This window comes from Balaenoptera borealis (genome assembly GCF_965194805.1).
Source record: "Balaenoptera borealis genome assembly, chromosome: 6".
NCBI classification, from domain to species: Eukaryota; Metazoa; Chordata; class Mammalia; order Artiodactyla; family Balaenopteridae; genus Balaenoptera; species Balaenoptera borealis.
In genome coordinates, this window is record NC_138863.1 from 37971103 (window position 1) to 37988197 (window position 17095).

At 38.4% G+C, this 17095-nt stretch overlaps 1 protein-coding gene across 2 annotated transcripts; it reads right to left on the reverse strand.

The window, feature by feature from the left end:
• Window positions 1-405: 405 nt before the first annotated feature.
• On the reverse strand, window positions 406-17047 carry COQ10B (coenzyme Q10B). Of its 2 annotated transcripts, XM_082397465.1 has the most exons (5): window positions 16743-17047; window positions 11836-11985; window positions 7186-7378; window positions 2947-3048; window positions 406-1506 (listed from the first exon to the last, which is right to left on the reverse strand). In XM_082397465.1, exons 1-5 carry the CDS (start codon window positions 16862-16864, stop codon window positions 1339-1341), a joined length of 735 nt encoding a protein of 244 aa, XP_082253591.1. In that variant the 5' UTR covers window positions 16865-17047; the 3' UTR covers window positions 406-1338. The 2 variants fall into 2 exon arrangements, with proteins under 2 accessions (XP_082253591.1, XP_082253590.1); XM_082397464.1 differs by lacking the exon at window positions 11836-11985 and having other exon boundaries at window positions 16743-17000.
• Window positions 17048-17095: the final 48 nt, after the last annotated feature.

The following is a 17095-nucleotide window of genomic DNA, read 5'->3' on the forward strand; positions in this document are numbered from 1 at the left end:
CAAAGGTACATAATTATATACAAACTACTTATGCTCTGGGAAGATACCTCATTCGTATGTGGAAAAATACTTTACCTGTGTGAAGGCATAATCAAGCTCCATGTGAGTAGACTGTAAGAATCCTTCACCACTGTATACCCACCACGTGGCAGAGAGCAGCTACTCACAACAGATTTACTGAACAAATTGATGTAAACATGCATTCATGTAGGGAACGAACTAGTAAGTTCCCTTGCTGATCTGAGGAAACAAGGGAAGGGTAATTAATGCAAGAGGGTTGTTGGGTATGGAATGAAGGAAGGGAAGGGAATCAATATTGATTAAAGGAAGACTGAATTTTGCCCAGATTTGTTTCTGTGAAAGTATTTTAAGACATTTCAATAACTGAAATAACTGTACAAAAAATAAACAAATTAACTTTATTAAGTTACCACTTCAGTCCTTACATTGATTTGTTTACAAAAATATCAGTTTGAAATGCATTATTGAAAGTGAGTACACACAATAAATAGAAAATAAGGATGCATGGTGCTGGAGACATCTCAACCAACTTATCTTCATCTACTGCCCACTGTTGTAGACAAAATTTGACACCAACTTATTATCTTCATCTACTGCCCATTGCTGTAGACAAAATTTGACACGCAAACAGCATTTTTGAAAGAGCAGTCAAAGTACCGGGGAGAGGGCTGCAAACTGAGAAAAGTAGCTTAAAACTCTGGACCACTCACCAAAAAAAAAAAAAAAAAAAATCACTGTTTATCTGGAAGCTAACCTCAGTATAACACAGAATTATCTACTACTACCCACAAGAACAATTTAAAAATAAGAAAAGTGCCAAGGAACCTTCATTAACACTATTTTTAAGTCAAAGTTTTTACTTTAAACATCTGATGATTACTCAAATATCCTAAGCCATGAGGCAGACCCTAAGACAATAAGTTATAAATAGTCTGAATTTAATAACTTAAAAGTGATATGGTTAATATAATACACACTGCATGAGTATCTCAACCAACCTCTTTCAGGTGAGGTGATAACTAAAAGGTTTAAATTTACAGTTTCAATTTCTGTTCAGAAGAGTGATGTCAGTATTCTAGCAATAGTGATGACATCCCATTATTGTAAATATGCTAATATACATATTACTCTGAATTACACTCGATTGAATTCTATGTACACGTGGTTCCATATTCCAAGTGCAAATTTTCAATGGTACGGGTTTATAATCAAAGCTGGGTTTGACAAATGCTTTCTGACTTCTGAAAGCAAATGATAAAAGTACTTCCTAAAAGTGAATAAACTAGTTACAAGTAGGTAACCATTTCCTTTTTCTCTTTACGTGTGATGAACTTCATGAAGCATTAATTCCCGAGGTATATTTGTTTCTGGACCATACAGCTTACATGCTCTTCTTTCAAAGGCAGCTACCATCTGCTTTACAACTTCATCGAAAAACAACGTGGCAAGCTGAGAGTGTAGAAGTGAGCGAAATTCAAAAGAAATCTGTAGAAAAATGTTAATAATTATTTTAGAAAGATCTTTCTTTTACTAAATCTCCACTTAGGGTAATGGTGTTCACACTGTGAAATGGGTTACTTGGCCCAGTACCTAAGGCAGAGCTCTATGGGTCTATCTAGATGAGATTTTTAACATACCTCAGAAGAGGGAGATTTGTTTCCTGCAGTAAGCACAACAACGGCTAAACAATAAGCTTAAGTAAACAGGGCCAATGAATCTCATTTTGGGGCAAAGAGTCTGCTTTTATTAAGTTAAAGAAACCTGGAAAAAAGCTTTGCTAAATACCATGTTTATCACTTTGGCTTCTTATTAATATGCCCCTTTTAGAGCTACCTTACCTCCCAAAAGGAAATAAGGAAGGGAAGTGATCCTTCTGATATGGTATTCCCATGAGAAGTAGTAGCAGAAAGATGAGATTAACCCACAAAATAGATGGCGAAGGTGGTTCAATCTTTAAGTAGACAATGATTTAGAACTTTCTTTATATCCCCTCAAGACAGAATTCCCAGTTTAAGAAATAATATCTTAAGGACCTTAAATATCCATTAACTTCTGAATGTTTTAATTTTTTATTTTAAAATAATTTGATTTATAAAAAAGTTGCAAAAACAGTACTAAGATTTCTCATACACCCATCACCCAGATACCCCTATTTCAATGTCTTATATAATCACAGTACAATTAAAACCAGGAAATTAACAGAGGGAGTTAGTATTACTAGATAATAATGCTATTACCTAATCTAGAGAGGTTTCATTCAAATTTCCCCAACTGTCCCATATATGCCCACTAATTTTGTAATGAAAGCAACTTAAGAGCTGAGAATAGCATACAGTAATTTACTCAAAATTATAACCATTTCTTCTTTTTAATAATATTTATTTATTTATTTATTTGGTTGGTTGGTTGCGCTGGGTGTTAGCTGCGGCTCGCAGGCTCATTAGTTGTGGCATGCGAACCCTTAGTTGCGTGTGTCTTACAATCTATGGACTTGTAAAAATTAGAAAATAGAGAAGGGATGACTATTCAAGGTTTCAAGAAATAAAATAGAAAAAGAGAAAGGGTCATTAGCATTCTTTTCTTTTTTTTGGCCGCGTCACACAGCATGAAGGATCTCAGTTCCCCAACCAGGGATTGAACCCGTGTTCCCTGCAGTGGAAGCACAGAGTCCTAACTACTGGACCACTAGGGAATTCCCCTAGCATTTTTTCTTATAAAATTAGTGCAAAAAAAAAAAAAAAATTAGTGCAGAAAAAGGTATTCAATACTCAGAAATATGAGATTTTTTAAAAAATGTCTTTCAGTAATTGCTATGCATGTAGGTTATTAATTATGACATCTGGGTTCTAATAAAAATGGATTACTCCTTCTTTACCAACTTCACCTGATGTTTGGAACAAATAGAGGGCTTTATGAGAGACTTACTGAAAAATCCAAAGTACAAGTTCTTGGGTAGCCAGGAAGACCTGGGCTAAAACGCCATACAGTCTCCAAATGATTGAAGAGCTTCCCATCAGTACAGGATGCCTAAAACAAAATGAAAAAAATAAAACCACAGTTAAATACCATTTGGATTGGGTCCAGAATCTACAACTGAAGATGACTTCTTTGAGAAGTAAATATTTTTATAGGTCAGACCACAGGTGACAAAAACATATCATTGATAGCTTGGTACTAGGAAGTGATCTCTGGCCAATATAAGCCATTTTCCTTTCTCCTGGGATCCCCAAGATTGCCACTTGTTCTCTTCCGCTGCTGTCACCCACTGTGCTACTTCGAGTTCTCCTCCCACAACAAAACAGGCAGTGACTACCTGGAAGTTTATTTCCAGCTCTGCCACTTATAAGTGATCCTGAACAAGTTAATTCCCTGTACTGTATTTCCTTAATCTATAAAATGAGTATAATGCCTGTCTTATACCATCAGTACGAGATGGCTAAATTTAATATTTGTAAAGTATTTGGCACAGATCCCTAGAACAATTCTATAATTCTTCTTTCCAACCCAAAGATTTTCTCTTATCAATCACATTCAGTCTTTCCCTAACTCATTATTCTTTATTTCTAGAGGCCTCTATGGTTCCAGTTTTCCTGAAAGTGTGGCCCTGACCCTTGTCCCTGACCCACTGCTTTCTGACCTCTCATCTCTTCTGTGCTCATGTTTATTTTACATGTGTGTGTACACACTGAAACATAATACACAGTAATACTATGTGCAGTGCATCCTGACATTTCCCATTCTATATCATTAAAAAATGTTGGTTGAGACCCATTGAAGAGTTGCCTCCTGCAGTGTGAAAAATGGTGGCCAGAACCATAGTTACTAGTCCACTGTTAGGACAGGTTATGACCTTGAATGAAGTTCAGTTTCTTTATTTACTATCCTAAGAGGCCATCGGGGCCTTATTATACTAGTAGACAATTGACCTCAAGAATATCTATCACCTTACCTTCCCTTAGAAGCAGCCTATTTTTTAAATTCTTGTTTCAAAGTCTACACTCCCCTCCTCAATTAAGCCTTAAGTTTTCAGCAATTCTGGCAAATCGTGGGGCCGATAAATGATCAAGCCCCTCTACCCCCTTTCTTTTGGATAAGTTATCCCCCTCAAGAATTTAGACTGTCCCTCTCCTGAGGCTACACACTACAAAATATATTGCATAATAAGGACCTGCATAGGTAAACTCTGTTTCCCCCAAGTAAACAGTCATTTTTTTCTCCCATAGCTATAGCCTACCTAAACACAGACTATAGGATTATTTCTCTGACTATATCTGGATCTCTCTAAAGATAGTTCAAACTGGGGGCTAAAGAGCTAAAAATCCATTTGCAGTTTATTCCTCACTTCCTCTTCATCTAAACCCTTTTGAATTAATTATCAGATGGTAACACGGTAGAATCATTATAAACTGCATCCATACTAAAAAGCATTTAAAAAGATATGCTCTATTTACATTTATAAAAAGAACATATTATTTTAATTTTTAATATGGAAACCAGTGAATGTTTTAAAACTTATTTAGACATGATAAAATAAGTCATTAAAATACTAACTACTTTAATAACTGAATTTAGTCACATTATGCTAAGTCACTGGGGAGAAGTAAAAATTTTCTTCAGAGTTTGGCTTTATATATAGTTCAATAATGGCTATCCAATTTTTAAAACCATCAAAAGTCTATAATAAAACCTTACTGTTTCAGTTATCCAACTTCGTTTATTTACTTTTTTTTGTTTTTGGCCATGCCTTACAGCTTGTGAGATCTTAGTTCCCCAACCAGGGATCAAACCCATGCCCCCTGCGGTGGAAGCCTGGAGTCTTAACCACTGGACCACGAGGGAAGTCCCTGTTTATTTACTTTTATTTTTAATTTCTTTAAACTTTTTCAGTTATCCAACTTTAAGATAATGCAGTCCACCTTTCTTTTCCAACCACATCAGAAGCTTATAGGAAATTTAATAGTGAAGGAGAAACAGCTGTTGGGAATAATCACTATAATATGGCACCTTCCTCTGACCACTTTTTCACAAAATGTGGCAGTGCTATACTCATATCAATAACCCAGCTCAAGGATCCACGGATTTTTACTGGTATGTTTTGATAGGGACAATACTGCCAAAGATCTCATTCCTAACAGAGATACTGAACACAGTAGGAAGGTTTCTGGCCATTACAGATTCAGGTAGACTACAATCACTGACATGTTAAGTCACAGGCACATTTGGGGCAGCTAACAATTCACAGAAAATGTCACATGGCTTCTGCTGCTTCCTCAGTTATAATAACTTTTATTATATGTCACATATGTGTATCAGGTATTAAAATCCAGAACCTGAACCCAGGGAAAATTGAAAGCTGAACATAGTTGTGTGTTATTCTCAAATATGTCTTTAAACAATAAACTAGCACACTAAGTGAGACAGCTTATTTTAATGGAAAAATAGTTTTGGAATCAGACACACACAGTATGAATTTGTGTAAGGCTCTTAATTTCCCTAAGCCTCATAAAATTGAGATAGCAATGACTATCTAATACATATTACTATAATTTAAAAAAAAAGTTTCCTCCCTCCTTGGCAGTGTTAAAAGTTACTGAAATTATTATGAACATCTGTGGATCTACAATAACCCAGAACAGAGTAGTGAGAACTTCATAAACAAAGAGGCCTCATGACTCCTGTCATTGTAGTACTGGTGCTGAGGATACAGAGACGAAAAAGAGGATCTCCCATTCCCTCAAGTAGCTCGATTTTTTCAAGCAGAAATCCAAATGAAGAAAGAAATTATACTACAGAGTGATAAGGGAAATAAATAAAGCACGTGCAAAGCCCAGAGGAATCACCGAGGTAGAACTAGTCATCTATATGAAAAGAAAGGGAGAAAGCAGGTTGGAATTTGAAGGATTAACAGGCAAGGAATTTTCATTACAGGTAAAAGAGGGAACAACATGCAAAGGCACAGGGCTGTGTAATGAGCACTATATGGTTCATTCCTGGAAGCCAGGGAAGGGAAGAAAGCCAGGAGGAGAAAATGAGACTTTTTTAGAGTTCTTTTAGTTAGATGCAGGATATGTTAAGATCTAAGTTATGAGAGTCTGAATGGTAAGAGACTGAGGTCAGGGGACTCAATTTTAAGATTACAGAGATATTTGCTGCTGTCAGACAGACTAGAGTCTTGGCTGTGATCTAACTCTTCTAGGCCTTAGTGTACTCAACTATAAGATGGAGAATAAAATTTGCATCTCAAAGGGCTGTTGTGAAGAGTAATTCAAGTAAAGCACTATAAAGAGCTCAGTATGTCAGCTATTTTAAGTGTAGTACAGGAGGTGAAAAATCCACAACTATGGGGCAAACAGGTGAAAACAGTCATAATAACGACAGAGTCCCACAGTGGGGCACAGTCTTTTAAGTGGAGTTGAAGTTTTGAGAGTGCGACTAGGGTGGACTCCAAGGTCTCAGCTTCACTGGACAGTATACTCTTTCTGGTATGAGAGTTGCACCTCCTCAATGCCTGACAAAGAGGTGACGAAGGCATTTAGCTCTGGCCAATTACCAAGAAGTGATACCACCACTAAATCCTGTGAGCACAGAACACAATTCAGCTTTGAAAGTCTTTGGTCATCACACTCTAGAAATTCAATAGAAATGGGCATTACTCTGTGGAATTCTGCCTTTTTTGTGTGATGAAGTCTGGCTACCTTTTCTACCTCCTCTGAGAAGAGTAAGATGATTAATATATGCATGCAACAACACTTGGCATTTCAGTACCTGGCACATGGCAGGATGACTTCAATAATGTTTATGTTCTCCACATTTATATCTTTTCTACCCTTCTGCATCCTCTCACCACTTTCCCTTCCTTAACTTAAGAAAAAGTAGTGCAAGTATTAAAACATTTGTCACTTGTGCGGCCATCTCTTTCCTGTGGGTCAGTAGTTCTCAACAGAAGGACAAAAGAAAAAGCTTCTCATTATGTTCTAGTTAAATTTCAATTTGGAAAGAATAATGCTAATATTGTGTAAAATAACACGATTTAAGAGCTATAATAAATAGTTTGTTTTTTCCCTTCTATTAGTTTAGAGAAGTCTTCTTAATGCTATTATACTTTAACCCATTTAACATAGTATTTGAGGAATATTTAAAAACAACAAAAAACAAAACCATTACCTTTACCAAATGTGGTTTCACCAAGGTTACCACTGATGTATAGCGCTCCAATACAGGTGGAAACCCAATTTCTAATCGTGTTTTGCAGTATCCAGATCTCCTTGATATTACATCTGATTTTTTGCACCAAGGAACAAAATGCTTGTAATCCTCCATTCCTGATACTACATCATACATTTCCTGCATAGAATATCTTAAAAAAAAAAAGGAGAGGTGTTAACTGCATCTATTTATATGGTATATGTACACTTTAAATTGAATATGAATAAAGTTTACTATGTACGAGGCAATAAATCATTTGGCACACATACAGAACCACACTCTGGGATGAATGTCTTCAAAACACAGAAAATAAAAGGATAAAAGGGAACTAAACATATGTCTGTAGCAGAGCTTACAATGTGGCAGACCACAGGTTGAATCTAGCTTGCAGATATGGTTTTTAAAATTTTAATTAGTGACCAGCATTTAAAAACTGAGACTTCGAGAGAAAAAGACTAGAAGCAACCTAAATGTTTATTTGGTTGATAAACAATAATTGCTTAATAATAAATGGTTGATGAATTATGGTACACTCACACTGTGGAACTCTATCAGTTATTTAAAGGTATTAAGATCAGATGTACAGTTGACCCTTGAACAACACAGGTTTGAACTGTGTGGGTCCACTTACACACGAAGTTTTTTCAGTAAATTTAGTACCTGTATTTTCATTTTACAGATCTTTAAATTAAATGTGAGGGAAAGTTTGTGTTCAATTAGAGATCACAATATGTGGAATCAAAACAACTAGGGTTTGAGTCTTGATTTTTTTTTTTTTTTTTTTTTTTACTTTATTTATTTATGGCTGTGTTGGGTCTCCGTTTCTGTGCGAGGGCTCTCTCCAGTCGCGGCAAGCGGGGGCCACTCTTCATCGCGGTGCGCGGGCCTCTCACCATCGCGGCCTCTCTTGTTGCGGAGCACAGGCTCCAGACGCGCAGGCTCAGTAATTGTGGCTCACGGGCCCAGTCGCTCCGCGGCATGTGGGATCCTCCCAGACCAGGGCTCGAACCCACGTCCCCCGCACTGGCAGGCAGACTCCCAACCACTGCGCCACCAGGGAAGCCCTTGAGTCTTGATTTTATCCAAACTGTTTCATCAGCTTCCTGCCTTTGGGTGAGTCATTTAACAATTCCTCGTTTGGAGACAGAAATAGCAGTATGCAGATTTTTTTTTACTGTGTGGGGGTCTGCACCCCCTAAACACCCCACTTTTCAAGGGTCAACCGCATACTTTAGAGCAAAGAGGTTTACAAGATATTGCTACATGAAAAAAGGCACACTAAAGCAGACGGGATATATTCGATTCTATTATCTATTTGAGAAATATCATAAGTGTATACTATATTTCCTCAATTTTAAACATTCGGGATTTTTTTCCTGAAAATAATTATTATGTTAATAGACTGTCTGTAATGAAAATACATTTAAAAAGTCCTAGAAGGATACAGATTAAACAATTACCAGTTGTTAATTCAGGAAAAAGAAGTAGGAGTAAAAATAGACTAAGTCTTTTAGTATACATATTTCTAAATTGTTAAGTTTTTATACAAGTATGAGATGATTTTGTAATTAAGAAAAGAAAAAAATCTATTCTATAACACAAAAAAAGGAAACCTCTCATTCTTTTTATGAGCCAGCATAACATACTGTGAACCCAAGCCTCACAAAGAACATAAAAAACAAAATCTATAAACCCACATCACCTGTGAGTACTGAGGCAAAACTTCTAAATATCAGCAAATATAATAGAGCAATATATTTTCTAAAAAATACAACAATCAAATCCAACTCATTTAAGGATGTTTGGATGGTTTAATACTAAGAATTACATTATTATAACCATATTAATTAGTCAAAACAAAAACATTATATGATTCCCTCCATAGATAGTAAAATACCAGAAGCATTCCTATTAGAGTTCGAAATAAGTCGAAGGTGCTGACTATCATCACTGTTATTTGACATTTTTCTGAAAGTATGTCAAAATAATTAAATCAAAGCATGAAATATGAGGCACATGTGTGGAAAAGAATTAGGCAAAATTATAAATTGGCAGGTGATATGACTATCAAATCAGAAGCTAATCAATTCAAAATTCAGTTATGTAGCCTGTTGAGAAATATATAAAAATTAATATCATTCCTATACTAACAAGTAGAAAACAGTAGCATAGAAATGCAAAATACATAGAAATAAATACGACAAAAAACCATCAGGGTTTAAATGAAAAACCAAACAACAAAAACATTGTGCATACAAGTAAAAGACAACTGAATGAGAACCAGACACATATAATTCTTGGTTATAAAGACTCACACTGTTAAAACATAATTCACCTCAAAATGATACAGTAAACAACTACATTCTAAAGTTTAAAAGGGCATTTTTGGAATATGACAGAATGAGTGTTTATATGTATTTAATTTTTATGATCATGAAATGAGGCCCACAGCAGAGGGGGGAAAATAAACCTACCCTCCCCATGTTCTCAGACACTTGGAAATAAATGCCAAAATAAGTCCCATGAAGAAGTATGAAACCTGGTAGCCTGGAAGCTAATTGTCATACAGTAGTCTGCACTGACTAAGAAAGCAGTACAGCATAGCAGTCAAGGGGATGGACTTTGTAGTCAGAAAGTACTGTGTTCAAATATCAACTCTAAAACATAGTAAGTCATGTGACCCTGGCTACGTTGCTTAACCTCTCAACTTCATTTTCTTCATCCATAATTGAAAAATACCTCTACAGGTTCTTTTTTTTTTTTTTTTTTTTTTAATATTTATTTATTTCACTGTCCAATCTTCATTGTGGCATGCGGGCTCTCTAGTTGAGGTGCGCGAGCTCAGTAGTTGTGGTGGCGGGCTTAGTTGCCCCGCCACATGTGGGATCTTAGTTCCCTGACCAGGGATCGAACCTGCGTCCCCAACATTGGAAGGTGGATTATTTACCACTGGACCACCAGGGAAGTCCCTACAGGGTTCTTTTAAGGGTTAAGTGAAATAGTTTTAGCATAATGCACAATGCTCACTAGGCACTTAATAAATGGTAGCTATTATGTGTTTATGTCAAATATGGGGGAAGACGAATATCATTAGATAAGACCAATTTGTAATAAAAAGAATTTTAACATGAGAAAGAATAAGGAAGCAAGTAAGAATAAGTAAATATGGTGGGAAAAATAAGCTTAGGAGTCATGACACAACATAATCTCTCTGAGCTTCACTTTCCTCATCTCTAAAATGGGAATAATACCTAGTTCACATGGCTATTGTGAGAATTAAATGAAACAATAAATATAGAGCCCCCAGCAGTGCCTGTCAAATGGCAAGTACACAGTAAAAGGAAGATGTTATATTTCTGATTCAAAAGGAAAGCAGACCAATTCACTATTTGATTTCTCATCCTTTTGTCGCCATGTCTCTTTTCAACAGATACCAGCTGAGGCAAAGATGTCTTCCTATCCAAGTGTTTACACTTGCTTTATGTGGCATTATTGCTGGCCACCTGGAGGCTACAATTACATAGCGGTAACATGACTAGTTCTTGCCAATAATATCTGAGAGTAAGCACTGGGTGTCACTCCCAGAGCAATATGATTAAGAACCAGGTGTATCTTTCTAAGAGACTCTGAAGACTAAGGAATTACAAAAGTCACAAATCGGATGGAGCCTGGGTTCCTGAATCACTACTCGAGGATTGCTGCCCATGGATTGGGCATACCCACTTCAACTTTACATGAGAAAGAAATAAACTTTTGGGTTTTACCTGTATGGTTGCTAGCATTACCTTAACTAATACAGTGACTATCCAGTAATAGCGGTAAATTATGTGACAAAAGTTATGAGTATGCCCAAAGTTCTTTACTGCAGAAAAATTAGAAGGGAAAAAGCAACTAAATAAAGTGAATGAAAAGTACTTTTAGAAGAATTCATGTAATATTTAATGGCCTGTTGGGAATTAAGACCCCCTTGTAGAAATTCCCATATGAAGGACTGCTTGATTTCTGGTTTAGCAGATCTGCAGACGCTCTATACTCTGCTGTATGTACCCCTAGGTGAGGGGCCAAACCTGGCCTGCTGCGTGGCTCTGTAAATAAAATTTTGTTAAGAACACAGCCACGCCCATTTATTACATATTGTCTATGGCTACTTTTGGGCTACAGTGACAGAGTTGAGTAGTTGCAACAGAGACAGTATGGTCTACAAACCTATTTACTAACTGGCCCTTTACAGAAAAAGCTTGCCAACCTCTGCTCCAGATGGTAGGGGCCTCTTAGCATGTTTATATGTACTTACCTAGGTATGTGTGTATGCGAGGGAGCTATACAGACATATTTGGCTCAACATATCAGTAATGTTGCCACTATGAAAAAGAACAGTGTACAAAAAATGCAGGTCATAAACAGTTTAATTATTTCCTTTAAATGTCAAGATTTAAATCTATCCTATAAAGTTACCACATGACTACATTCAACAAATATTTATAAAACGGCAAGGGCTAGAAAATTAGAGCTTAGTCTGTAAGAAGAGAATCCAGAAAAAAAGAGGCATGATGTTCTATAGAAAATTGTGAACACGCTCTTTTAGTACAACTATTATTTTATACAAACCCTATAATTCTTCTCTCTGAATATTCTTTTCTTTTGTTTATTAATGGGGCAGCAATTCTGAAGAAAGTTCTTGCATGCATCTCCTTCGGCAAAACCGAGCTATGCAGTGGAAGAGTTCTGCTCATCAGTATACCACAGGAAGCTAAACATCTAAAAAGACAAAAATTACCCGATTGAGTAACACTGACAATTAAGAGGAAACACAAACTATAGAGATTGTAAAATAACAATCATACATTAGAAGGCTGTGCAACCTTAGACTATTCCTGAAAAAATACACACACACACAAATAAGCTTCTAAAGCACCATAAAGAAACTAAAAAGGGACTTCCCTGGTGGCGCAGTGGTTAAGAATCTGCCTGCTATATATATGGAATCTAAAAAAAAAAAAAAAAAAAAGGTTCTGAAGAACCTAGGAGCAGGACAGGAATAAAGACGCAGTAGAGAATGGACTTGAGGACACAGAGAGGGGGAAGGGTAAGCTGGGACGAAGTCAGAGAGTGGCACGGACATACACACTACCAAATGTCAAATAGATAGCTGGTGGGAAGCAGCCACATAGCACAGGGAGATCAGCTCTGTGCTTTGTGACCACCTAGATGGGTGGGATAGGGAAGGTGGGAGGGAGATGCAAGAGGGAGGGGATATGGGGACATATGTATACGTATAGCTGATTCACTTTGTTATAAAGCAGAAACTAACACACCATTGTAAAGCAATTATACTCCAATAAAGATGTTAAAAAAAAAGAATCTGCCTGCCAATGCAGGGGACATGGGTTTAAGCCCTGGTCTGGGAAGATCCCGCATGCCACGGAGCAACTTAGCCCGTGCGCCACAACTACTGAGCTTGCGCTCTAGAGCCCGCGAGCCACAACTACTGAGCCCACACGCCACAACTACTGAAGCCCACGCGCCTAGAGCCTGTGCTCCGCAACGAGAAGCCACCGCAATGAGAAGTCCGCACACCTCAACGAAGAGTAGCCCCCTCTCGCTGCAACTAGAGAAAGCCCACGTGCTGCAACTAAGACCCAATGCAGCCAAAAATAAATAAAATAAAATAAATAAATTTTATTAAAAAAAAAGAAACTAAAAATACCAGCTTACAGTTACGGTTAGAAGCTTCTAACAGAAAAGGTATCTCTCCCAGAAGTTGGCTTTTAGTCTGCAGTCATGTTTTACAACATATTCTTACCCTAGGCTTGCTAGGATATTCATCATCCAATTTTCAACTCATCTACTCAGCTTGTTTTCCCAGCTGGATCCACAGGAGTTTCCTTAATTCTTGATCTACTCTATGAGATTTGAAATTAGGTCTTGCTCTCCCATTGGCTATCCGGTGGCCCTGTCAGACCTGCTGTTCAGTTATCTTTTACCTTCCAATCTCCATTTCCATGTGTATATGTAAAAACATATGTCAAGGTAATTAGAATGTTAACTGTTTGGGTGCTTCGTAATACAGATGCCTGATATGCTCTTGTTCACCTAAATGTTTTCAGCCTTTATTCTAATAAGATTATTGCATAACTGTTTTACACTACTATTCGTGCATTATTAGTTCACATACTGATTGAGCGCCTATTCTGAGCTAGGCACTAGGGATATAATGGTGAATAAAACAAACATGAAGATTACATTCTAGTTGAGGAGTCAAAAAAAAAAATCACTAAAATAGAAATGGGTGTGGGGACATGTAATTAGGACCTCCTTTAGACAGAGTGGTCCAGGAAGTCCTCTGAGGTTGTATTTCAGCTGAGACATAATGGATAAGGAGGCATTAGCCATGCTAAGAGAGAAATAGATATGTATGTACATAATAAATGCATGTGCACATATATATAAAATCTCTCTCACACATACGTGTGTGTATGTACATGGGAGAAGGAGAGGTAGATACAGAGCATTTCAGGTACTAGGGAAAGAGCTTGGCAGCATCCAGACACTAAAAAAGACAAACAGTGTAACAGCAGTATAGCAAGCCAGGGGGAGAGCACCATGAAATAATGTTAGAGAGACAGGCTGGAGCTGGATCATGCTGGGGATTATTGGTGAGGATAAAGCAATTTGGAATTTATTCTCAATGAGATGTTCTTGAAGTGTTCCAAGTAAGAGAGCAATATTTCATTAAATTGAGTCTTCAAGTTAATTTTTAAAAGTGTAATGGAGTGGCCTGGTGAAATCTCATGTTATCATATATGAAATTTGATTTATATAAGATATGATTTACATATAAATAAAATTTCTTTAAGGACACTGAGACCCTACAGTTTGGCTGGAAGAGAAAATCAAGTTAAAGAATGACTGAAGAAATTGACGATATTCAGCCAGAAGATAAGGGGTGATACTTGAGACTATGGCTCCAAAAATACAAGAAAAAACTTTTGAGCAATTAAAGCTGTTTATAAAAATTGGGTAGACTTATTCCAAAGGTAATGAAAGAAAGGTCAATGAAAATAGTTAAGCTAAATGCTTCATGACTATGGAAAAGAATCAAGCATATGAACTGTATGAATGAACTTGTCTCTTTTAAGATCGATTCATCTCCTAGAGAGAATAAGGGTGTCATGTGTTCCTAAAAATCTTTAAAAATATGATGTTATGTGAATTTTAAAGGCAGTGATAATATTTTTAAAAGCCTACTGTAATTTTTTTGAGTAGAGCTATAGAGTTTGCTTTAAAGTGGAATTATGCCAATAAAAGTGACTGACAGTTATTCTGCTGAATGAAGCAGAACAGTGGAAATAAAATAATTAGGCAGGGATTTCCCTGGTGGCACAGCAGTTAAGAATCTGCCTGCCAATGCAGGAGACGCGGGTTCGAGCCCTGGTCCAGGAAGATCCCACATGCCGTGGAGCAACTAAGCCTGTGCGCCACAACTGCTGAGCCTGCGCGCTAGAGCCTGACTGCCACAACTACTGAGCCCACGTGCCACAACTACTGAAGTCCGCGCACCTAGAGCCCGTGCTCCACAACAAGAGAAGCCACCACAAGGAGACGCCCACACACCACAACAAAGAGTAGCCCCCGCTCGCCGCAAGTAGAGAAAGCCCGCACGCAGCCATGAAGACCCAACACAGCCAAAAATAAATAAATTAAAAAATAATAATAATAATAATTAGGCAGTTAATTTAGCTTCCCCCTTAAAAAGCCACAAAATATAATTTAGAATCTCTGGTAGCCACACAGATTATAAAAACCAAGCTTGGTGTTCAAAATGCCTAATCACCCATTTCCCTTCTAAGACATTCTTTAGATGTCTTTAACTGTTTTAACAGTTTCATCTATTTTGCTCACTTTTCGTATAGATACCTTCTTATCTATTATTGGAAGCCAATTATGTGGCAGATACTATGCACAATTATTAACAATTTTCTGATAAATCAGACCAGAAAAAGCAGCATCTGAGATAAACCTTTACTAAAAAAAAAATAATAAGACCCTTGCTTCTGAAGAGGTGAACTGGGTGTTTTGGAAACTTACTTTTCATTCTATATGGTTTTGAATTTTGTACCAGGTTCATGTAATACGGTCCTCCTATCCCCCAAAAAAGAAACACTTACACAATCTGATTACAATCATAAGGGAAATGCCTGTGTTTAAAGCAAGTTAACAGGTGTTTTCTGATCGGTCTGCATACTATGGTTACAATGCCCTGGACTGCCCATCTATTTTCACATATTATCAAGAACAATATGTCTTCAACTGCAATACGAGAACCATACAATCGTATATATGGTTAAACCATGAAATGAAAACTGGACCAGATGAAGGACAGTTTTTTGGTCACTAATCTTCCAATACTACATCCCAAATACTCTACTACAATAAAGGCCAGAATCTATGTTAATGCTTCAGCCTTGCAATGAACTCGTAAACTCTCTCCCTCTTCATTATCATAAACAGTAAACATTTTATCCTGGAATTTAAGCCTTAATTTGATCACTAAAGCAATTTTTAGTTTTATTTGCAAGCCAGCATTTTATAAGAATAATACAAGCAGATCTAAAGCATGATACAGTATGTTCTGCTTGAAACTTTTTCAACCAATAAATGTCTAAAAGGATTTGGAGTTGGTTGGGTTGTTGGTATTTAAAAAAATTCTTCATTGAATCTAGATGTCCTGGAGCTCAACCAGATTTGTCCTTTCTTCCTCCATCCCGTAGTTTACAACTGAATTAATTTTAAACGTTAACTTTAATTGTCGAGCATAATTTATTAAAATGGCATCAATAAAAGGAAACTAAGTGGTAGAAGTATGGAATCTTTCGTGTCTCCACCTCCATCACCTACCGAAAAAGAACCAACCAGGAAAATCGAAGGCAGACTCTGGTTCAAGGTTACAGGACTTCTAAGTTACAATGGCATGGAAAAAAATCCAAGTCCCCGCTTCGGTTTAGTTTAGCAAGCACCAAAGGGCGGGGGCAAAGACCGCTACCAGAAACCGGGAAAGCACGTCTGGCCATCGGATACGCTGGGGGAACAAAGGGGGCCTTTCTGCCAGGCCACAAACTCCCACACGCCCATCAACCCGCAACTCCTGCGCCGCAAAGTTATAACTTTCCGAGAGCAGCAGCAGTAGCCCATGCGGAGGAGGCCGGAAGAGCCCAAAAGCACCCCCGCCGAGTTGCTTTATCAGCTGCTTCAAAGTCGCTTAGCGGATGATTCACAGCCTCTCGCGAGGGCAGCGAATCACAAACACAAGACGGGGAGCCCGGGACAGGCCAGCGAGCCTCCGGCCAAGGGGGTGAGGGAAAACGCGCGGCCCTGAGAAAGCAGGAGACCCTTTCTCTCCAGAGACGCGGAAACGCATTCGGTCCGCCTGCCCCACCCCAAATGCCCCCAGTCCCCTTGCTCAGCAGGCCTGGGCTGAAAACTACCCTGGCCGCTGCGCCCCCGTTGTTCATTACCTGACGTTCCGCGCAGGCCCCTGCGCTGGAGCCGGGGCTCCGGCCGCTGCCGCCGACTTCGGACGGCATCGCGAGACCACCTTTTTCAGGGCCCTCTGACCGGTCCGAGCTGCCATTATCATCTGACTAAAACCGGTCGCCAGTAAGCTGGGACCCGGCCCACGGCACCGCCCTCCTCCGGCGGCCCGGGCCACCCGGCGCCGCCGCCATCCAGCCAATCGGCGGGCCCCCTGAGCGGTCAGACGCGCCCCTTCTCCTTCGCCGATTACGCAAAGCTGACGCACGCTCCCACTGCCGCAGGCCCGACTGTAAATGCGTTCGTCATCCTGCCGGCCAATCAAAGGGAGCGCAGG

Excerpts from the sequence above, each read along its gene's own strand:
- COQ10B (XM_082397465.1), bottom strand. The coding sequence starts at position 16,864 with ATGATAATGGCAGCTCGGACCGGTCAGAGGGCCCTGAAAAAGGTGGTC. Across the intron at positions 3,049-7,185 it reads TGAAACCACATTTGGTAAAG|GCATCCTGTACTGATGGGAA; the intron begins GTAATGGTTTTG and ends ATTTTGTTTTAG. Across the intron at positions 1,507-2,946 it reads CTTGTACTTTGGATTTTTCA|ATTTCTTTTGAATTTCGCTC; the intron begins GTAAGTCTCTCA and ends ATTTTTCTACAG.